Source organism: Salmo salar, chromosome 25, assembly GCF_965601325.2.
Source record: "Salmo salar chromosome 25, fSalSal1, whole genome shotgun sequence".
In the NCBI taxonomy this organism is placed as follows: domain Eukaryota; kingdom Metazoa; phylum Chordata; class Actinopteri; order Salmoniformes; family Salmonidae; genus Salmo; species Salmo salar.
Window position 1 is genome coordinate 42,861,122 of NC_138315.1, and position 19,647 is coordinate 42,880,768.

Below are 19,647 nucleotides of genomic sequence, written 5' to 3' on the forward strand. Positions count from 1 at the left end.
GAGCATAATATGGCATTTTTCATTTCATTTGCAATTCATTCTAAGTCACAGTTTAGACTATAATGATTTAATACAACAAAATGTTGAAATAGTGTAGCCTTGAGAATGTTGATCTTCCATCTGGAAGGTTCTACCATCTCCACAGAGGAACTCTGGAGCTCTGTCAGTGACCATCGGGTTCTTGGTCACCTCCCTGACCAAGGCCCTTCTCCCGTGATTGCTCAGTTTGGCCGGGCGGCCAGCTCTAGGAAGAGTCTTGGTGGTTCCAAACTTCTTCCATTTAAGAATGATGGCCACTGTGTTCTTGAGGACCTTCAATGCTGCAGACGTTTTTTGGTACCCTTCCCCAGATCTACGGACAATTCATTCGACCTCATGGCTTGGTTTTTGCTCTGTCATGCACTGTCAACTGTGGGACCTTTATATAGACAGGTTTGTGCCTTTCCAAATCATGTCCAATCAATTGAATTTACCACAGGTGGACTCCATTCATATTGTAGAAACATCTCAAGGATGATCAATGGAAACAGGATGCACCTGAGCTCAATATTGAGTCTCATAGCAAAGGATCTGAATGGTTATGTAAATAAGGTATTTGTTTCTTAGTTTAAATACATTTCCAAAGAATGTCTAAAACCTGTTTTTGCTTTGTCATGATGGTGTATTGTGTGTAGATTAATGAGGAAAACAATGAATTTAATCAATTTTAGGACAAGGCTGTAACTTAACAAAAGGGGGAAAAAGTCAAGTGGTCTGAATACTTTCAAATGTATTATATGTAGAGCAGACAATTGACTACTCATATTCCACATCAATCTGAGCTTGCAATATTGGGTTACATTACCTTATGTGCCCCTCCCCCCATAATTACTATTCACTGTTTGAGATCAGGGTGTGTGTCAAAATATCTATAGGTTTAACAACTTTTGCAGTAAAATATTTTTACACAACCATCCATTTCATATATGGGTGACCTTGGTGGTGTTTTGTTATACAATGGGGGGGGGGGGAGTATTTGATCCTCTGCTGATTTTGTACTCTTCCCCTCTTACAAAGAAATGATCAGTCTATAATTTTAATGGTAGGTTTATTTGAACAGTGAGAGACAGAATAACAACAACAAAAATCCAGAAAAACGCATGTCAAAAATGTTATAAAATGATTTGCATTTTAATTGGGGAAATAAGTATTTGACCCCTCTGCAAAACATGACTTAGTACTTGGTGGCAAAATCCTTGTTGGCAATCATAGAGGTCAGACGTTTCTTGTAGTTTGCACACATCTCAGGAGGGATTTTGTCCCACTCCTCTGCAGATCTTCTCCAAGTCATTAAGGTTTCGAGGCTGACGTTTGGCAACTCGAACCTTCAGCTCCCTCCACACATTTTCTATGGGATTAAGGTCTGGAGACTGGCTAGGCCACTCCAGGACCTTAATGTGCTTCTTCTTGAGCCACTCCTTTGTTGCCTTGGCCGTGTGTTTTGGGTCATTGTCATGCTGGAATACCCATCCACGACCCATTTTCAATGCCCTGGCTGAGGGCATTGACAGTACATGGCCCCGTCAAATGATGCGGTGAAGTTGTCCTGTCCCCTTAGCAGAAAAACACCCCCAAAGCATAATGTATCCACCTCCATGTTTGACGGTGGAGATGGTGTTCTTGGGGTCATAGGCAGCATTCCTCCTCCTCCAAACACGGCGAGTTGAGTTGTTGTCAAAGAGCTCCATTTTGGTTTCATCTGACCACAACACTTTCACCAGTTGTCCTCTGAATCATTCAGATGTTCATTGGCAAACTTCAGACGGGCATGTATATGTATTCTTGAGCAGGGGGACCTTGCGGGCGCTGCAGGATTTCAGTCCTTCACGGCGTAGTGTGTTACCAATTGTTTTCTTGGTGACTATGGTCCCAGCTGCCTTGAGATCATTGACAAGATCCTCCCGTGTAGTTCTGGGCTGATTCCTCACCGTTCTCATGATCATTGCAACCCCACGAGGTGAGATCTTGCATGGAGCACCAGGCCGAGGGATATTGACAGTTATTTTGTGTTTCTTCCATTTGCAAATAATCGCACCAACTGTTGTCACCTTCTCACCAAGCTGCTTGGCGATGGTCTTGTAGCCCATTCCAGCGTTGTGTAGGTCTACAATCTTGTCCCTGACATCCTTGGAGAGCTCTTTGGTCTTTGCCATGGTGGGGAGTTTGGAATCTGATTGATTGCTTCTGTGGACAGGTGTCTTTTTTACAGGTAACAAGCTGCGGTTCGGAGCACTCCCTTTAAGAGTGTGCTCCTAATCTCAGCTCGTTATCTGTATAAAAGACACCTGGGAGCCAGAAATCTTTCTGATTGAGAGGGGGTCAAATACTTATTTCCCTCATTAAAATGCAAATCAATTTATAACATTTTTGACATGCGTTTTTCTGGATATTTTTGTTGTTATTCTGTCTCACACTGTTCAAATAAACCTACCATTAAAATTATAGACTGATCCTTTCTTTATCAGTGGGCAAACTTACAAAATCAGCAGGGGATCAAAAACGTTTCCCCCCACTGTACCTCGGGTAGAGGTATCACATTTTAGTTGGGGCGGGGTGGGCTTGCCACTAGCCTATAGGTTGAGCCATCTCCATATTGATTACACATCAAATCATATTTAGCAGATGTTATTGTGGTTGTAGTGAAAATGCTTGAGCTCCTAGCTCCAACAGTGCAGTAATATCTAATAATTGGGTGGCATTGACTAAAATACAGTAGAATAGAATACAGTATATACATATGAGATGAGTAAAGCAGTATGTAAACATTATTCAAGTGGCCAGTGATTCCATGTCTATGTACATAGGGCAGCAGCCTCTATGTGCAGGGTTGAGTTGCCGGGTGGAAGCTGGCTAGTGATGGCTATTTAAGTCTGATGGCCATGAGATAGAAGCTGTTTTTCAGTCCCTCGGTCCCAGCTTTGATGCACCTGTACTGACCTCGCCTTCTGGATGATAGTGGGGTGAACAGGCCGTGGCTCCCTCAGCTGTTTCCTGAAGTCCACTATCAGCTCCTTTGTTTTGTTGATGTCTAGAGAGAGGTTATTTTCCTGGCCCCACTCTGTCAAGGCCCTCACCTTCTTCCTGTAGGCTGTCTCGTCGTTGTTGGTAATCAGGCCTACTAACGTTCTCATTTGCAAACTTGATAGTTGAGTTGGAATTGTGCGTGGAAGTGTTCACCCACGCAGTCATGGGTGAACAGGGAGTACAGGAGGGGGCTAAGCACGCAACTTTGTGGGTCCCCTGTGTTGAGGATCAGCGAAGTGGAGATGTTGTTCCCTACCTTCACCACCTGGGGGCGGCCCGTCAGGAGTCCAGGACCCAGTTGCACAGGGCTGGGTTCAGACCCAGGGCCACGAGCTTAATGATGTGCTTGGTGGGTACTATGGTGTTGAAGGCTGAGCTGCAGTCAATGAAAAGCATTTTGATGTAGGTATTCCTCTTGTCCAGATGGGATAGGGCAGTCTGCAGTGCGATGGCGTTGTCTGTGGATCTTTTGGGGCGTTAAGCAAATTGAAGTGGGTCTATTGTGTCATGTAAGGTGGCGTTGATATGATCAAAACCAGCCTCTCAAAGCACTTCGTGATGACAGAAGTGAGTGCTACAGGGCGATAGTTCAGTTACCTTTGATTTCTTGGGTACAGGAACAATGGTGGACATCTTGAAGCATGTGGGGACAGCAGACTGGGATAGGGAGAGATTGAATATGTTTGTAAACACTCCAGCCAGCTGGTCTGCGCATGCTCTGAGGACTCTAGGTTTTGAGTAGGTTTTAATAGTCACCATGGGAACAACATACCCTATACACACATCCAGTCCCATTCAGGTCTACACACACTAGACTAGGGGAGTTGGGAAAATGACATGTTCTAAGTCAGGGCTCTCCAACCCTTTCCCTGGAGAGCTACCCTCCTGTATATTTTCACTCCAACTCTTTCCCTGGAGAGCTACCCTCCTGTATATTTTCACTCCAACCCTTTCCCTGGAGAGCTACCCTCCTGTATATTTTCACTCCAACTCTTTCCCTGGAGAGCTACCCTCCTGTATATTTTCACTCCAACTCTTTCCCTGGAGAGCTACCCTCCTGTATATTTTCACTCCAACTCTTTCCCTGGAGAGCTACCCTCCTGTATATTTTCACTCCAACCCTGTCCCTGTAGAGAGACCCTGCTGTAGGTTTTCACTCCAACCCCAGTTGTAAATGACCTGATTCAGCTTATCAACCAGCTAATTATTAGATTTGGGTGTGCTATATTCGTGTTGGAAAAACCCCCTGCAGGACGGTAGCTCTCCAGGAACAGGGTTGGAGAGCCTGGTTGTAAGGCCGTGTGCATCCGCAGAGTTGGGTCTGCTGTTGAGGAGACACTGCAGCAGGGTTGTGGTGGCTAGTCACATGGTCAACCCCGTCTTTGAACGTCCTCTCTGTCCGTTGCACTGTCATACTTTAGCTCTTGTTTGTAAGCCTGGCGGGACCAGACATGTTTGTATACTTCATGTGAAATGCTAACCAATGCTGCATAGAAACCCTCCTTAATGACATGCATTCTCTCTCTGCAGCATTTTCAGCTGGCTTTGATTGGCTCCAACCCCTGCACTTTGTCCAAAGCTGAAAGTAAGAACCATTACACCCCCATTTCTCTCTTCTACACTCACACTCAAACACACCATTCTTCTGCTGTTTGGTACCGTCACTGAAACCCCAATGAATTCCCCTTCCTGCTTTTTCCCCAGCATGTGGAGTTATGTACTCACTAGCTATGTGAGATGATGCATTATCCATAATGACAGTGTCAGGTTGACTTGGTCATTTGTCAGTATTAACCACGTAAAGGAAAGGGCACAGAACGCTGTCTGGATATTTTTATCATTTCATTATTTACTCCCGGTTGCCGTGCAATTTCCCCATGGTCTGTACGCCTGACCCTGGGGTTTTCAAGGCGACACACACACTCATTCCGACCACCTTCCTGAGATTGAGTTGCCTAGGAGACCACATTAGAAGGGATCGGCAGAGCTCAGACTAGAGCTCAGACTCTGCCACACGTACACTTACATGTGAGCAGTTTTATACACACCACACACACACACACATTGGAGACCTAACCTCTCTCCCATCTGTAGCCACACACCATGCAGACCCCTTCCTTCTGCACCCAGGGGAGTCAGAGGCTGTGCCACAGGGGAGTCAGGGGCAGTGCCACAGGGGAGTCAGGGGCAGTGCCACAGGGGAGTCAGAGGCAGTGCCACAGGGGAGTCAGAGGCAGTGCCACAGGGGAGTCAGAGGCAGTGCCACAGGGGAGTCAGAGGCAGTGCCACAGGGGAGTCAGAGGCAGTGCCACAGGGGAGTCAGAGGCAGTGCCACAGGGGAGTCAGAGGCAGTGCCACAGGGCAGTCAGAGGCAGTGCCACAGGGGAGTCAGAGGCAGTGCATGGATTTATTTGCCATAGCCCTCTCTAAAAACACATGTTTTTCTCCCAGCTGGAGCTTCTGTTTGGTTTCATCACTAAGGGGAAATGTGAGAGAGCACACTATGTAAGTAATCTCCAGTCCTTTGTGTCAGTTTGTAACTCTCTCTTTCTATTTACAGTCCAGTTCCACATCGCTCATTTATATGAGATTCAGGTAAGAAATCCTTCCTTATTTCCCCTTTTTCTCTGGTGCTGGTAGTGAAGTCTGCTGTGAAGTCTGCTGTACATATTGGTGGTGGATAGGTTGAGTTGACCTCATAGAATATAGATCTTCTCATGACCTAGTATCACTATATACCTTGTCATATAGCCTATCTTGTAATCCATTATCAGTTGTTGTCATTACTCCTAAAAGGGAAGTTAGCTGTGGTCTGTTTACCTTGTGGTCTGCACAAACCGTTATTTCTTTGTCCTCTGTGACAGCAGGAAGTAGGCATATACAAACTGAAACAAGGCAACAGTAAACATGAATGATGCAGCCCACCCCTCCCTTGGGCCTGTTAGTGACAACTAGAAACATGAACAACATTTATTGTCAACTGTATCTGTATGGAATTAAAGTACCTATACATAGTCTACACAGACTTATCAAATGTTAACTTTTTGTGAATGAGCTTATCGAGTCAGTCAAAAGTTTGGACACACCTACTCATTCAAGGATTTTTCTCTATTTTTAATATTTTCTATAATGTAGAATAATAGTGAAGTCATCAATGAAATAACACATATGGAATCATGTAGTAATAAAAAAAGTGTTAAACAAATCTAAATAGATTTTTGATTCTTCAAAGTAGCCACCCTTTGCCTTGATGACAGCTTTGCATACTCTTGGCATTCTCTCAACCAGCTTCACCTAGAATGCTTTTCCAACAGTCTTGAAGGAGTTCACACATATGCGGAGCACTTGTTGGCTGCTTTTCCTTCACTCTGCGGTCCAACTCATCCCAAACCATCTCAATTGGGTTGAGGTCGGGTGATTGTGGAGGCCAAGTCATCTGATGCAGCACTCCATCACTCTCCTTCTTGGTCAAATAGCGCTTACACTGCCTGGAGGTGTGTTGGGTCATTGTCCTGTTGGAAAACAAATGATAGTCCCACTAAGCACAAACCAGATGGGATGGCGTATCGCTGCAGAATGCTGTGGTAGCCATGCTGGTTAAGTGTGCCTTGAATTCTAAATAAATCACTGACAGTGTCACCAGCAAAGCATCCCCACACCATCACACCACCACCTCCATGCTTCATGGTGAGAACCACACATGTGGATATCATCCGTTCACCTTCTCTGCGTTTCATAAAGACACAGCGGTTGGAACCAAAAATCTCAAATTTGGTTCATCAGACCAAAGGACAGATTTCCACCGATCTAATGTCCATTGCTCGTGTTTCTTGGCCCAAGCAAGTCTCTTCTTATTGGTGTCCTTTAGTAGTGGTTTCTTTGCCGCAATTTGACCTATGAAGGCCTGATTCACACACTCTCCTCTGAACAGTTGTTGAGATGTCTGTTACTTGAACTGTGAATTCCGGATTTCCGGATTGACTGACCTTCATGTCTTAAAGTAACGATGGACTGTCGTTTTGCTTTGCCTTAAATGGACTTGGGTCTTTTACCAAATAGGGCTATCTTCTGTATACCGCCCCTACCTTGTCACAACACAACTGATTTGCTCATGCATTAAGAAGGAAAGAAATTCCACAAATTAACTGAAATGCATTTCAGGTGACTACCTCATGAAGCTGGTTGATAGAATGCCAAGAGTGTGCAAAGCTGTCATCAAGGCAAAGGGTGGTTACTTTGAAGAATCTCAAATATAAAATATATTTTGCTTTAACACTTTTTTTGGTTAAACGAATAGTAAAAATAAAGAAAAACCCTGGAATGAGTAGGTGTGTCCAAACTTTTGACTGGTACTCTATGTACAACATGTCATGACTAGCACAAAAGGGATAGGATATAAGCTTGTTCAAAGTTTGGAATTTCAGTTGATTATTATAGCGCCCCCCCTTGGGCCAATCAGTGTAATTTTGTAAATGCCGGATCTCTGATCCCCCCCCAAGTGAGGAGCAAAACCCGCAGACACTCGGCTCTCCAAAGAATGACTTTGACACGTGTGATTTAGGTGAAAAACAAAACTGACCTCAGATCAGTGTCCAGTGACAACGTGAGCCAGGAGAACTCTACAGCTCCAGTCACAGTGCTCTCCTAACCTGCTATAGTCTGCCCCCCCCCCCCCCCCCCACTCCTCATCCAATCAGCTCTTCTCTGCCATGCCTGGAGCTGTGGTGATGCCAGGGCAACAACAAATAGTTTCAAATGTCCACGGTTAATGAGGTGTTTTAGGGGCGAACATGGTTATTTTCTGAATAGTAGACATGTTCAATTGGTTAAGACAGCTACTGCTTGTCAACACCTTGCTGTTGGTCCCTGAAACACACTGTGGTGACAGCAAGCCATAGGACAGCTACCTGCCCTGCTGCTTTTAACCGTTCGTGGTGTGTCCAAAGCTTTAGAATGAGTTGAATTTCAGATGTACAGTTGGTAGGACTAGTTTTAATCAGCCTTTGAAACATATATTGACTCCTCATGGCTGTTGTCCCTCTGCAGCAGACATATGGTGAGCAATATGTTTGGAATATCGAATCGCAGTAAAATCGCAGTATTGAATCGCAATACATATAAACTCAGCAAAAAAAGAAACGTACCTTTTTCAGGAGCCTGTCTTTCAAATATAATTTGTAAAAATCCAAATAACTTCACAGATCTTCATTGTAAAGGGTTTAAGCACTTTCCCATGCTTGTTCAATGAACCATAAACAATTAATGAACATGTACCTGTGGAACGGTCGTTAAGACAAGAACAGCTTACAGACGGTAGGTAATTAAGGTCACAGTTATGAAAACTTAGTACGCTAAAGAGGCCTTTCTACTGACTCTGGAAAAACACCAAAAGAAAGATGCCCAGGGTCCCTGCTCATCTGCGTGAACGCTCCTTAGGCATGCTGGAAGGAGGCATGAGGACTGCAGAGGTGGCCAGGACAATAAATTGCAATGTCCGTACTGTGAGACGCCTAAGACAGCGCTACAGGGAGACAGGACGGACAGCTGATCGTCCCTGCAGTAGCAGACCACGTGTAACAACACCTGTACAGGATCGGTACATCCGAACATCACACCTGCAGGACAGGTACAGAATGGCAGCAACAACTGCCCGAGTTACACCAGGAACGCACAATCCCTCCATCAGTGCTCAGACTGTCCGCAATAGACTGAGAGAGGCTGGACTGAAGGCTTGTAGGCCTGTTGTAAGGCAGGTCTTCACCAGACGTCACCGGCAACTACGTCGCCTATGGGCACAAACCCACCGTCGCTGAACCAGACAGGACTGGCAAAAAGTGCTCTTCACTGACGAGTCGCGGTTTTGTCTCACCAGGGGTGATGGTCGGATTCTCGTTTATCATCGATGGAATGAGTGTTACACCGAGGACTGTACTCTGGAGCGGGATCGAGGTGGAGGGTCCGTCATGGTCTGGGGCGGTGTGTCACAGCATCATCGGACTGAGCTTGTTGTCATTGCAGGCAATCTCAATGCTGTGCGTTACAGGGAAGACATCCTCCTCCCTCATATGGTACCCTTCCTGCAGGCTCATCCTGCCATGACCCTCCAGCATGACAATGCCACCACGCACAGAACGAGCAGTATGGCTGATTTCCTGCAAGACAGGAATGTCAGTGTTCTGCCATGGCCAGCGAAGAGCCCGAATCTCAATCCCATTGAGCATGTCTGGGACCTATTGGATCGGAGGGTGAGGGCTAGGGCCATTCCCCCCAGAAATGTCCGGGAACTTGCAGGTGCCTTGGTGGAAGAGTGGGGTAACATCTCACAGCAAGAACCTTCAAATCGGGTGCAGTCCATGAGGAGGAGATGCACTGCAGTATTTAATGCAGCTGTTAGCCACACCAGATACTGACTGTTTCTTTTGGTTTGACACCACCCTTTGTTAAGGGGCACATTATTTCATTTCTGTTAGTCACATGTCTGTGGAACATGTCCAGTTTATAGCTCAGTTGTTGAATCTTATGTTCATACCAATATTTACACATGTTAAGTTTGCTGAAAATAAACGTAGTTGACAGTGAGAGGATGTTTCTTTTTTTGCAGCGTTTAGAATCGTGAGAATCGCAATACGTATCTTATCGTGATAATATCATATCGTATTGTAAGGTCCCTGGCAAATCCCAGGCCTATTAATACACTTATTTTCCAATGGGACATATTGGAAAGGTAAACACCACCTCATATTGAGATGTAGTGACTGGTAATGGTTGGTGCATTAGATCCTGGTGGTTGGGGTGCTGTGTGTACAACTGGGTTTGATTACCCTGGTTTTTATAGCCAGACAGGAAGAGCCAAAGCCAGACTGCTTTATGGCCCTGTGTGTGTGTGTATGTATCAGGGCCTTTACAGCTACAGACATGGAGGTGCTTCGACTTGGTGATGGCTGAGTAAGAGCAGATGAGAACAGAGACCTCCAGACTACACACAACCGGATCAGACCCAATATCAATGAGAATAATTAACAAGTCTCAGAGTGTGCTTTTCAGGTTTACCCAGATACAAAACAGCACTGAAGGTGGGAAAATACACACACACACACACACTTTTCCACAAGCACATAGAGTAGCTAGCCAAATAGAAAAAGTAGCCAGCCAGGCTCCCCAGACAAGCTCTATTTTGGTGTCCTCTGGTACATTCTAATGCTAGATTGTATTTTTAACCAGCAACTATCAGGAAATAACACTGAATTTTAAAAAGGTCACACTTTTACAGTGTTAGTTTCATTAACTGTTGTACAATATGATATAAAACCCCAGACAAACATTATTTCTACTGCCGACTTCCACAGGATTCAAGCTTCCTTTTTAATAGCCACTTTCTCAGCTTTCTGCAATACAGGTATGCAATCATAGAATGAAGCAGGTCTTAACTTTTTTTAAACAATTCAATCTGTTTTCTTTTATCATATTTCAAATCAAAATCCAATAACATTTTATTTTGTCACATGCTTTGTAAACAACATGTGTAGAGTAACGGTGAAATGCTTACGATCCCTTCCCAACAAAGAAACATTTTATAGAAAAATGATAAAACAAGAAATAAATGGAAAAATGATAACACAAGAATTAAATACAAAATGAGTAACGATAACTTGGCTATATACACGGGGTACCAGTACCGAGTCGATGTGCAGGTGTACAAGGTAATTGAGGTAGATATGTACATATCTTTCTGAAGACAGTCTTTCACTCCCCTTGACTTTTTCCACATTTTCTTGTGTTACAGTACGTGTCAAACTCTGTCTGTTACAACAAAAGTGTCTTCGCTCCTCCCTTGTTCTTGATTGATGAAATGAGGTCACTAATTAGTAAGGAACTCCCCTCACCTGGTTGTCTGTCTTAATTGAAAGGAAAAAAACTAACCCCGCAGACACTAGACCCTCCATGGAATGAGTTTTACGTCCCTGTGTTACAGCCTGAATTTAAAATATATTAAATTGATGTTGCGGGAGAGGTTGTTGTCCTGGCACCACACTGCCAGGTCTCTGACTTCCCTGTATGCTCTCTCATCGTCTTCAGTGATCAGACCTACTACCGTTGTCGTCTGCCAACTTAATGATGTTGTGGGTGTACAGGAGGGGACTAAGCACCCACCCCTGAGGGGCCCCCGTGGCAATCTCAATGCTTAATGGGTCAGCGTGGCGGATATGTTGTTTCCTATTGTCACCAACCTGGGGGCCCTTTATGAAGTCCAGGATTCAGTTGCAGAGGGAGGTGTTTTTTTTTTTTTTCTCCCCCAGGGTCCTTAGCTTAGTAATGAGCTTGGAGGGCACAATGATGTTGAATGCTGAGCTGCAGCCAATGAACAGCATTCTCACATAGGCGTTCCTTTCGTCCGGGTGAGAAAGGGCATTGTGGAGTGCAATAGAGATTGTGTCATCTGTGGATCTGTTGGGGCGGTAAGCAAATTGTTGTGTGTCTGGGATGATGGTGTAGAAGATGTGAGCCATGATCAGCCTTTCAAGGCATGTCATGGCTACAGATGTGAGTGCTACAGGGCGATAGTCATTTAGACAGGTTACTTTGGCATTCTTGAGCACAGGGACTATGGTGGTCTGCTTAAAACACGTAGGTATTACAGACTGGGTCAGGGAGAGGTTGAAAAAGTCATTGTAGATACTTGCCAGCTAGTCAGCGCATGCTCTGAGTACGAGTCCTGATATCCCCTTGTGAATGTTAACTTGTTTAAAGGTCTTACTCACATCGGCTACAGAGAGTTTGATCACACAGACATCCGGAACAGCTGGTGCATAGTTCAATGTTGCTTGCCTTGAAGCCAACATAGAAGGTATTTAGCTTGTCTTGTAGGCTCACATCACTGGACTACTTGTGGCTGGGTTTCCCTTTGTAATCCATGATAGTTTGCAAGCCCTGCCACATCAGTGTCCCGCTCATTGAAAGCACCAGCTCTAGCCTTTAGGGCTCCCGAGTGGCACAGCGATCTAAGGCACTGCATCACAATGCAAGAGGCGTCACCACAGTCCCTGGTTTGAATCCAGGCTGTATCACATCTGGCCGTGATTGGGAGTCCCATAGGGCGGCACACAATTGGACCAGCGTTGTCCGGGGTAAGCCGTCATTGTAAATAAGAATTTGTTCTTAACTGACTTGCCTAGTTAAATAAAGGTTACGTTTTTAAATTTTAAAAATTTTATATTTTTTTATATAAAAAAATTATGTTTAGCTCAGTGTGTATGTTGCCTGTAATCACTGTGGGGACAACGTCATCAATGCACTTATTAATGAAGCCGGTGACTGATGTGATTAACTCCTCAATGCCATCGAATCAATCCCGGAACATATTTCAGTCTGCTACTTCCTGTTTGAGTTTTTGCTTATAAGCAGGAATCAGGAGGATGGAGTTATGGTCAGATTTGCCAAATGGAGGGTGAGGGAGAGCTTTGAATTCGTCTGATTGATAGTGCCGTAAAGGTGATCTAGAGTTTTTTTTTTCCGCATCTAGTTGGACAGGTGACGTTGGTAGAAATTGGGTAAAGCGGATTTCAGTTTTCCTGCATTAAAGCCGCCGGCCACTAGGAGTGCCTCCTCTGGGTGAGTATTTTCTTGTTTGCTTATGGCCCTATACATCTCATTGAGTGTCACCTTAGTGCCAGCATCGGTTTTTGGCGGTAAAACGGCTACAAACAATATAGATAAATTCTCTTTCTAGATAGTGAGGTCTACAGCTTATCATGAGGTATTCTGTCTCAGGTGAGCAGAACCTCGAGACTTCCTTAATATTAGAGATGGTGCACCAGCTGTTGTTATCAAAGAGACATACCCCTTCTGAGCTTCCCTGATGCAGCTGTTCTGTCCTGCTGATGTATAGAAAAACCAGCTAGATTTTTTAAAATCTTTTATACTGTGTCCTTGTTCAGCCACGACCTGGAGAAACCTAGGATATTACAGCTCTTCAGATCACGTTGATAGGATGGACTCGAACGGAGCTGATCCAGTTTACTCTCCAGTGATTGCATGTTCGCCAATAGTAGAGGCGAATTATCCACACTGCGACATTGTCTCGTTAGTTATCCCGCTCGGTGGTCTCTATAGCGACGTCTCCTCCTTTGATTGTCAGTGTTTTGGGCCTGGTCTGCGATAATCAATGTCCTTTGCCTCCAACTCATCGAAGTAGAAGTTCTTGTCCAAATGGAGGTCTAGTGATAACTGTCCTGATGTCCAGAAGCTCTTTTCAGTCATAGAAACAAGTTACTATCAGCGCCGAAAATACACAAAATGGCACAATTGGTCAGGACCCCGTAAAATGGCCGCCATTCCCTCCTGCGCCATTATCCCATTTTAGACCACAGTGAGGCTCTCTCCACTAGCCTACCTATTGTTCTTGCAGTGAGGAGTATCCACCATCTTTATTGAATGTTTTCATAATTTAGCTGCAGATAATTGCCAAAAAGCCTACCAGTATGAAAATTAGGGAGCCAAATGAACAGCTCTCTTACCGAGACAATTCGGTAGGCTACTGACGAGTCACTCACTTCAATGTCACTTTCTGGCAAGTCCGGATGGACTTCATATCGAAAAATGCAAACAAGATCTTTACAGTACTTGTCTGGATGCGATACCATGGACATATAACTAGGTTGTATGATTTCTGAATGGAAATGATATGAGATCGACTTTATTCAGTCAGTTCGACAACCTATAAACTAGTCAAGCTTGCTGTTTGTCAATCAAAGCACAGTAAATGGTATGGGTGTGCCGACATGGCCTTACTCGTAATCGTATCCATAAATTGACAGTTGATAATGGGATGGAATAATACTTGTGAATGAAAATAACAGAAGTGTTTTAATATGCTTAAGTAGATGTTGGCAAAATAACTACGTGCCCATTTTAACTGCTACAGATTTTGAGCAGGGTGCGCGTGTGTGTGTGTGTGTGTGTGTGTCCTCAACTTGCAGCCGGCAGCCAAGTTTGCTGTCACTCAGTCAGAATGCGCATCACCTTTTCATATTTTTCCCTACCCATGCCTCGCTTGTTAGATATTATGCAAAATGATAGCTTGATAGCAAACGTCCTTCGGCATGTGATTTACTATGGGAACAGGCAGCGGCAATCTAAATCATCAAACCGAAAACATGCAAGGGAAAACTGATTGGGTGAAATTATGAAGCGAGCGGATGGAGAAATACAACTTCACTCTATCCAATCAGAGCAGCAGGATCAACATACAGCATGTCCTTCTCTTTACAGACAGCCACATGACTGACTGACATGAGAAAGATGTGTGCTGGCACCCGAAAATGTATTTGTTACAAAAAAGAATTACATCCTAGTCGTATACAGTAAATTGCCCAAATCCGTTAAGATGCTTGTTTTGTCCGACTATTTGGCACACCGTTAGTAAATAACCTATACACCACCATGTGGCATTCAGAAAGTATTCAGACCCCTCGACTTTTTTGTTACTTTACAGCCATATTCTAAAATGGATGAAATAGTTCGTTTTCCCTCATCAATCTACACAAAATAACTCATAATGACAAAGCAAAAACAGTTTTTTTAGACATTTTTGCTAATATATATATATATATATATATATATATATATATATATATTTTTTTTTTTTTTTTTAACGAAATCAGATTAACATAAGTATTCAGACCCTTTACACAGTACTTCATTGAAGCACCTTTGGCAGCGATTACAGCCTTGAGTCTTATGACGCTACAAGCTTGGTACACCTGTATTTGGGGAGTTTCTCCCATTCTTCTCTGCAGATCCTCTCAAGCTCTGTCAGGTTGGATGGGGAGCATCGCTACACAGCTATTTTCAGGTCTCTCTAGAGATGTTTGATCGGGTTCAAGTCCGGGCTCTGGCTATTATGTACCCTACTCAGGGGGAGTGGTCAAGTTAAACCCAGCCTCACTGTGTATCAATGCTACAGTAGGTGTCTTTCTAGCTTTCTATCAACCGTAGCTAGCATATTTTATGTTCACTATTAAAGGTTTACATTTGTAAATGACTTTTTCTAAAATAAGCTCAGCAAGTAGATTGATGGGCACTTGTTTTTGATCTGAACAGCTGACGTGTGCTGTGTGAAGGCATCAACTCATGTACTGCTCCAGATGTTGTGACTAGTGATGCTAGCGTGTGCTGTGTGAAGGCAGCAACTCATGTACTGCTCCAGATGTTGTGACTAGTGATGCTAGCGTGTGCTGTGTGAAGGCATCAACTCATGTACTGCTCCAGATGTTGTGACTAGCGGTGCTAGCGTGTGCTGTGTGAAGGCAGCAACTCATGTACTGCTCCAGATGTTGTGACTAGTGGTGCTATCGTGTGCTGTGTGAAGGCAGCAACTCATGTACTGCTCCAGATGTTGTGACTAGTGATGCTAGCGTGTGCTGTGTGAAGGCAGCAACTCATGTACTGCTCCAGATGTTGTGACTAGTGGCAGCGTGGTGGTGCTTGAATCACCGGCCAGTCATGTTGCTCAAATTCAAATGGCATGAAATTTACACATGTAGTCTTAAATGTTTCTTCAATGTTTTTAATTATAGACTGTGACAGAGCAGGGAAATGTTGAACTGGAATGCAAAAACACTTCTGCACTTGGCGGTCCCGTTCTGTGGGCTTGTGTGGCCTACCATTCCGTGGCTGAGACGTTGATGTTTCCACTTCACAATAACAGCACTTACAGTTGACCGGGCAGCTCTAGCAGGGCAGAAATTTGATGAACTGACTTGTTGGAAAGGTGGCATCCTATGACGTTGCTATGTTGAAAGTCACTGAGCTCTTCAGTAAGGCCATTCTACTGCCAATGTTTGTATATGGAGATGGCATGGCTGTGTGCTCGATTTTTATACACCTGTCAGCAATGGGTGTGGCTGAAATAGCCGAATCCACTAATTTGAAGGGGTGTCCACATACTTTTAGCCTGTAGTGTATCTGAGAGTGGTCTGAGGTGTCTAAACTTCTTAGTTACTGACCAGTGAGACCATAAAACACACTGACTCTTCGGTCTGGCTTAAACATCCTTCCTCTCTCTCTTTTCCTTCCCCTCTCTCTCTATCACTCTCTTTCCCCCACTGTCATTCTGCAGAAGAAATTCAGAGCAGCAAAAGAAGCGTATGAGAGTTTACTACAGACAGAGAATCTACCTGCACAGGTGAAGGCTGCTACACTGCAGCAACTAGGTAAGTCCTCCTCTCTCCTATGTACCACTGCATCAAAGACGATACATTTGGGCCTACTTGTTACAAGCAATATGTCACTTGTTGACATGTCCTTTTGGTAACGTTAACCTATCATTTTCTTTGCGTCTTGTTAAAAATATATCCTAGTTTGTTCTTGAAGGTTCTATTTGAAAAGTGCAGTCTTTTACATGTTATGTATAAAAAGTGTTGAACTTTCTAGAGCAGTGTCTAGGTGCGGTGTGGTGTTTTAGTCGTCAGTTACTTTACCACATGCCTCTCTAGTACTTTGTATTTTATTTTTTATGATTTATAAAATGTATTTTTATTTTATAAACAATACAAAACATACACATACAAACATTACTGCATCACACCTGCCTATATCCACTAGCCCTATATCCAGCACCCTAATACATTTCTTCCACATGTCCTCAAACTGCACCATTTGTTGCTGAAGGTACTAATATGTATAAGGCTGATAACACAGGATTGCATTGTGTTCTGGGAGAAGTTGTGCTCCTTGTTGTTTACCATATTCCCAACTGGACAGTATTCCCAGATCCCCACCTCTTCCCTGCTCCCATCGCAGTTTTCCCAAGTCTCTCCCAAGCCTCCAGTCTCTCTCTGCCCTGGACTGACTGATGCACACACGTACCTTCCCCGACGTAGTCCTCTCTGAACACAGACAGCTCTTGTCTTGTTTCTTGCCGTCCTCCCCCAATTTGGGATGTTCCCTAGGGTCTGAAAAACATTCTCTCTTTCTGCCCTGCCAGCCACCCTGCTGGGGAACACAAGCGTTTCGCTACATCCGCAACAACATCTGATATAAATATGTGTATGTGACCGATAAAATGTTATTTGGTGGTGGCCTTCCAGCAAGGCTCGCCACAGCTGTTGTGTGGAGCGATGGGGAGGTGTGTGTGTGTGTGTACAGAGAGAGAGGTGGGAGCGACCCCAGGGGTGAGTTGTTTAGACCTTTGAAGACACGGCTGATGTGTGGACGATGAATCCCCCGCTCTCCTTCCCTCCCTCCCTCTTTCTCCTCCCTCTTCTTCAGAAAGCTCTAGATAGATGTGCCTTTTGGTCCTTTTATGAGACTGGTGCTTTTACACACCAGACAGACAGCAGTGTTCCCCTCTGTGACTGACAGTCTAGTGTAGTTTTAATATGTACTGTATATTAGTGTAGTACTAGACCTTCTAATGGACTAGCAGAAGCACCTGCAGGATCAGTTGTGTTGACTTACTATTGGAGACAGTAAAGTGTAGTGGTTCTGTTGACCGGCTAGCAGAAGGCTAGCCCTGGACCCAGACTAGCAGTGGCGTAAAGTGTAGTTCTGTTGACCAGCTAGCAGAAGGCTAGCCCTGGACCCAGACTAGCAGTGGCGTAAAGTGTAGTTCTGTTGACCAGCTAGCAGAAGGCTAGCCCTGGACCCAGACTAGCAGTGGTGTAAAGTGTAGTGGTTCTGTTGACCAGCTAGCAGAAGGCTAGCCCTGGACCCAGACTAGCGGTGGTGGTTGTTGGATCCTTCACCCTGCTAACTCCCCTGGTCTCCTCCAGGCTGGATGCATCACACAGTGGAGCAGTTACGGGACCAAGGCTCCAAGGACAGCTATGCCATCCAGTGTCTGCAGAAGTCACTAGAAGCAGACCCCAACTCTGGACAGTCCTGGTACTTCCTCGGCAGGTAAAAGTATTTTCTTTCGTAAACATTTTGGCATTTTCTTTCGTAGTGAATTCCTGCTGGCTATTGTTTCCCTTTAGCAAGTGTGTAAAACGTTAAACCGCTTTGTGTAGAATAAGACTCTGCCCTGAAGGTCTTTTCTCTCTTCAGCTCCTGTCTCACCTGTTTCTCTACAATCTATAGAGCTGTTTCAGAGCTGCTCCTCTGATCACGCTGATTTTTATTGATTCAAGTCTGTACTCTCTGGGAAGACAGCGTGTTACACAGACACCTAATGATTAATAGCTCTGTAAATCTGACCTATTAATTAGATGGAATTTTTCCTTTCTGTTATTACACACGCTTTTATAAAGGCTTTTATATAGTGCTTACTTATTTAATCTACTTATTTTAGTATAGATCATTAGACCACAGTTGACCTGGTTTGGCTAGTGTGGCAGACAGTATTGCAGTGGATAGATGGCCTCCTGTCTGTAGTACAACTAAGGGCTGCAGCAGTATGTTGTTGTGTTAGCGGCTGTGAGAGAAGTTAATGGCTAGCAAGCAGGGTTTGGTAGGTTACTTTATAAATGTAATATGTTAGTTACTAGTTACTAGTTACCTGTCCAAAATTGTAATCGGTAACGAAACATTTGGATTACCCAAACTCAGTAATGATTACATTCAGTTACTTTTACATTAATTTCCCCTTAAGAGGCATTAGAAGAAGACAAAATGTATGTTACCAATTGAAACACATCTATTGCAGGATACATCAATGTGAAAGTTCACATGGCTGGCCATATATGGATGTTCAGTTTTACTATATGGCTTCTTCTAACCCATCACTTTCTACTACATATAATAACATGATTAAATTACATCTTTACGTTAAAAACCAAAATCTATCAGAATTCCAGTCATTCCAATAAATGTTATACCCCTTGATCTTCAAGAAAAGGACTTGGAAATATGAAGGTACAGATTAGCCAAATGGTTTTACCTGAGCATGACCCAAAACTAAGGATTTATTAGCCAGCCCTACTCTGTTGTTTATGATTGTGTTGTCATGGAGGACTGATTGGGCTCATTGATTCCAGTTGATAAATAAATGCTGTGCTCATGGAATGGCACGCTTTGAGCACTACTGAAAAGTGTTACGGAAGCCGTGTGGCTCAGTTGGTAGAGCATGGTGTTTGCAACGCCAGGGTTGTGGGTTCGATTCCCACGGGGGACCAGTACGGGGGGAAAAGAATTATGAAATGTATGCATTCACTACTGTAAGTCACTCTGGATAAGAGTGTCTGCTAAATGACTAAAATGTAAATGTGAAATGTTATTTATATGTGAAAAATGAATGCCATATGCTGCATTTGCTATAGGCCTGTTGCTTACCTTTTCATTGGGGACACTTTGATATCTTGATAATATGCAGCTGTTTAAAGGGCAAATCAACAAATCTGTTTTGGTAAAAAGCTGAGGGATGGGCCTGGAGAAATGTAACCACTCAGATTAATAGACAGAGCTATTAATGCAAGGACTGACCATACATGATATGAAGATTATTGTTTTAACCATGTTATGAGGCTATACAGCGTTTATTTACACTACCGGTCCAAAGTTTTAGAACACCTACTCATTCAAGGGTTTTTCTTTATTTTCTACTATTTTCTACATTGTAGAATAGTAGTGAAGACATCAAAACTATGA

At 43.9% G+C, this 19,647-nt stretch overlaps 1 protein-coding gene across 1 annotated transcript in view; it reads left to right on the forward strand.

The window, feature by feature from the left end:
• Positions 1 to 19,647, forward strand: part of LOC106586785 (lysine-specific demethylase 6A) — a 115,344-nt gene that overhangs the window by 51,725 nt on the left and 43,972 nt on the right. The window contains 4 exon segments of the mRNA XM_014174412.3: positions 4,594 to 4,648; positions 5,624 to 5,658; positions 16,181 to 16,274; positions 17,835 to 17,961. Of these exon segments, the coding sequence (XP_014029887.3) occupies positions 4,594 to 4,648; positions 5,624 to 5,658; positions 16,181 to 16,274; positions 17,835 to 17,961 (311 nt within the window).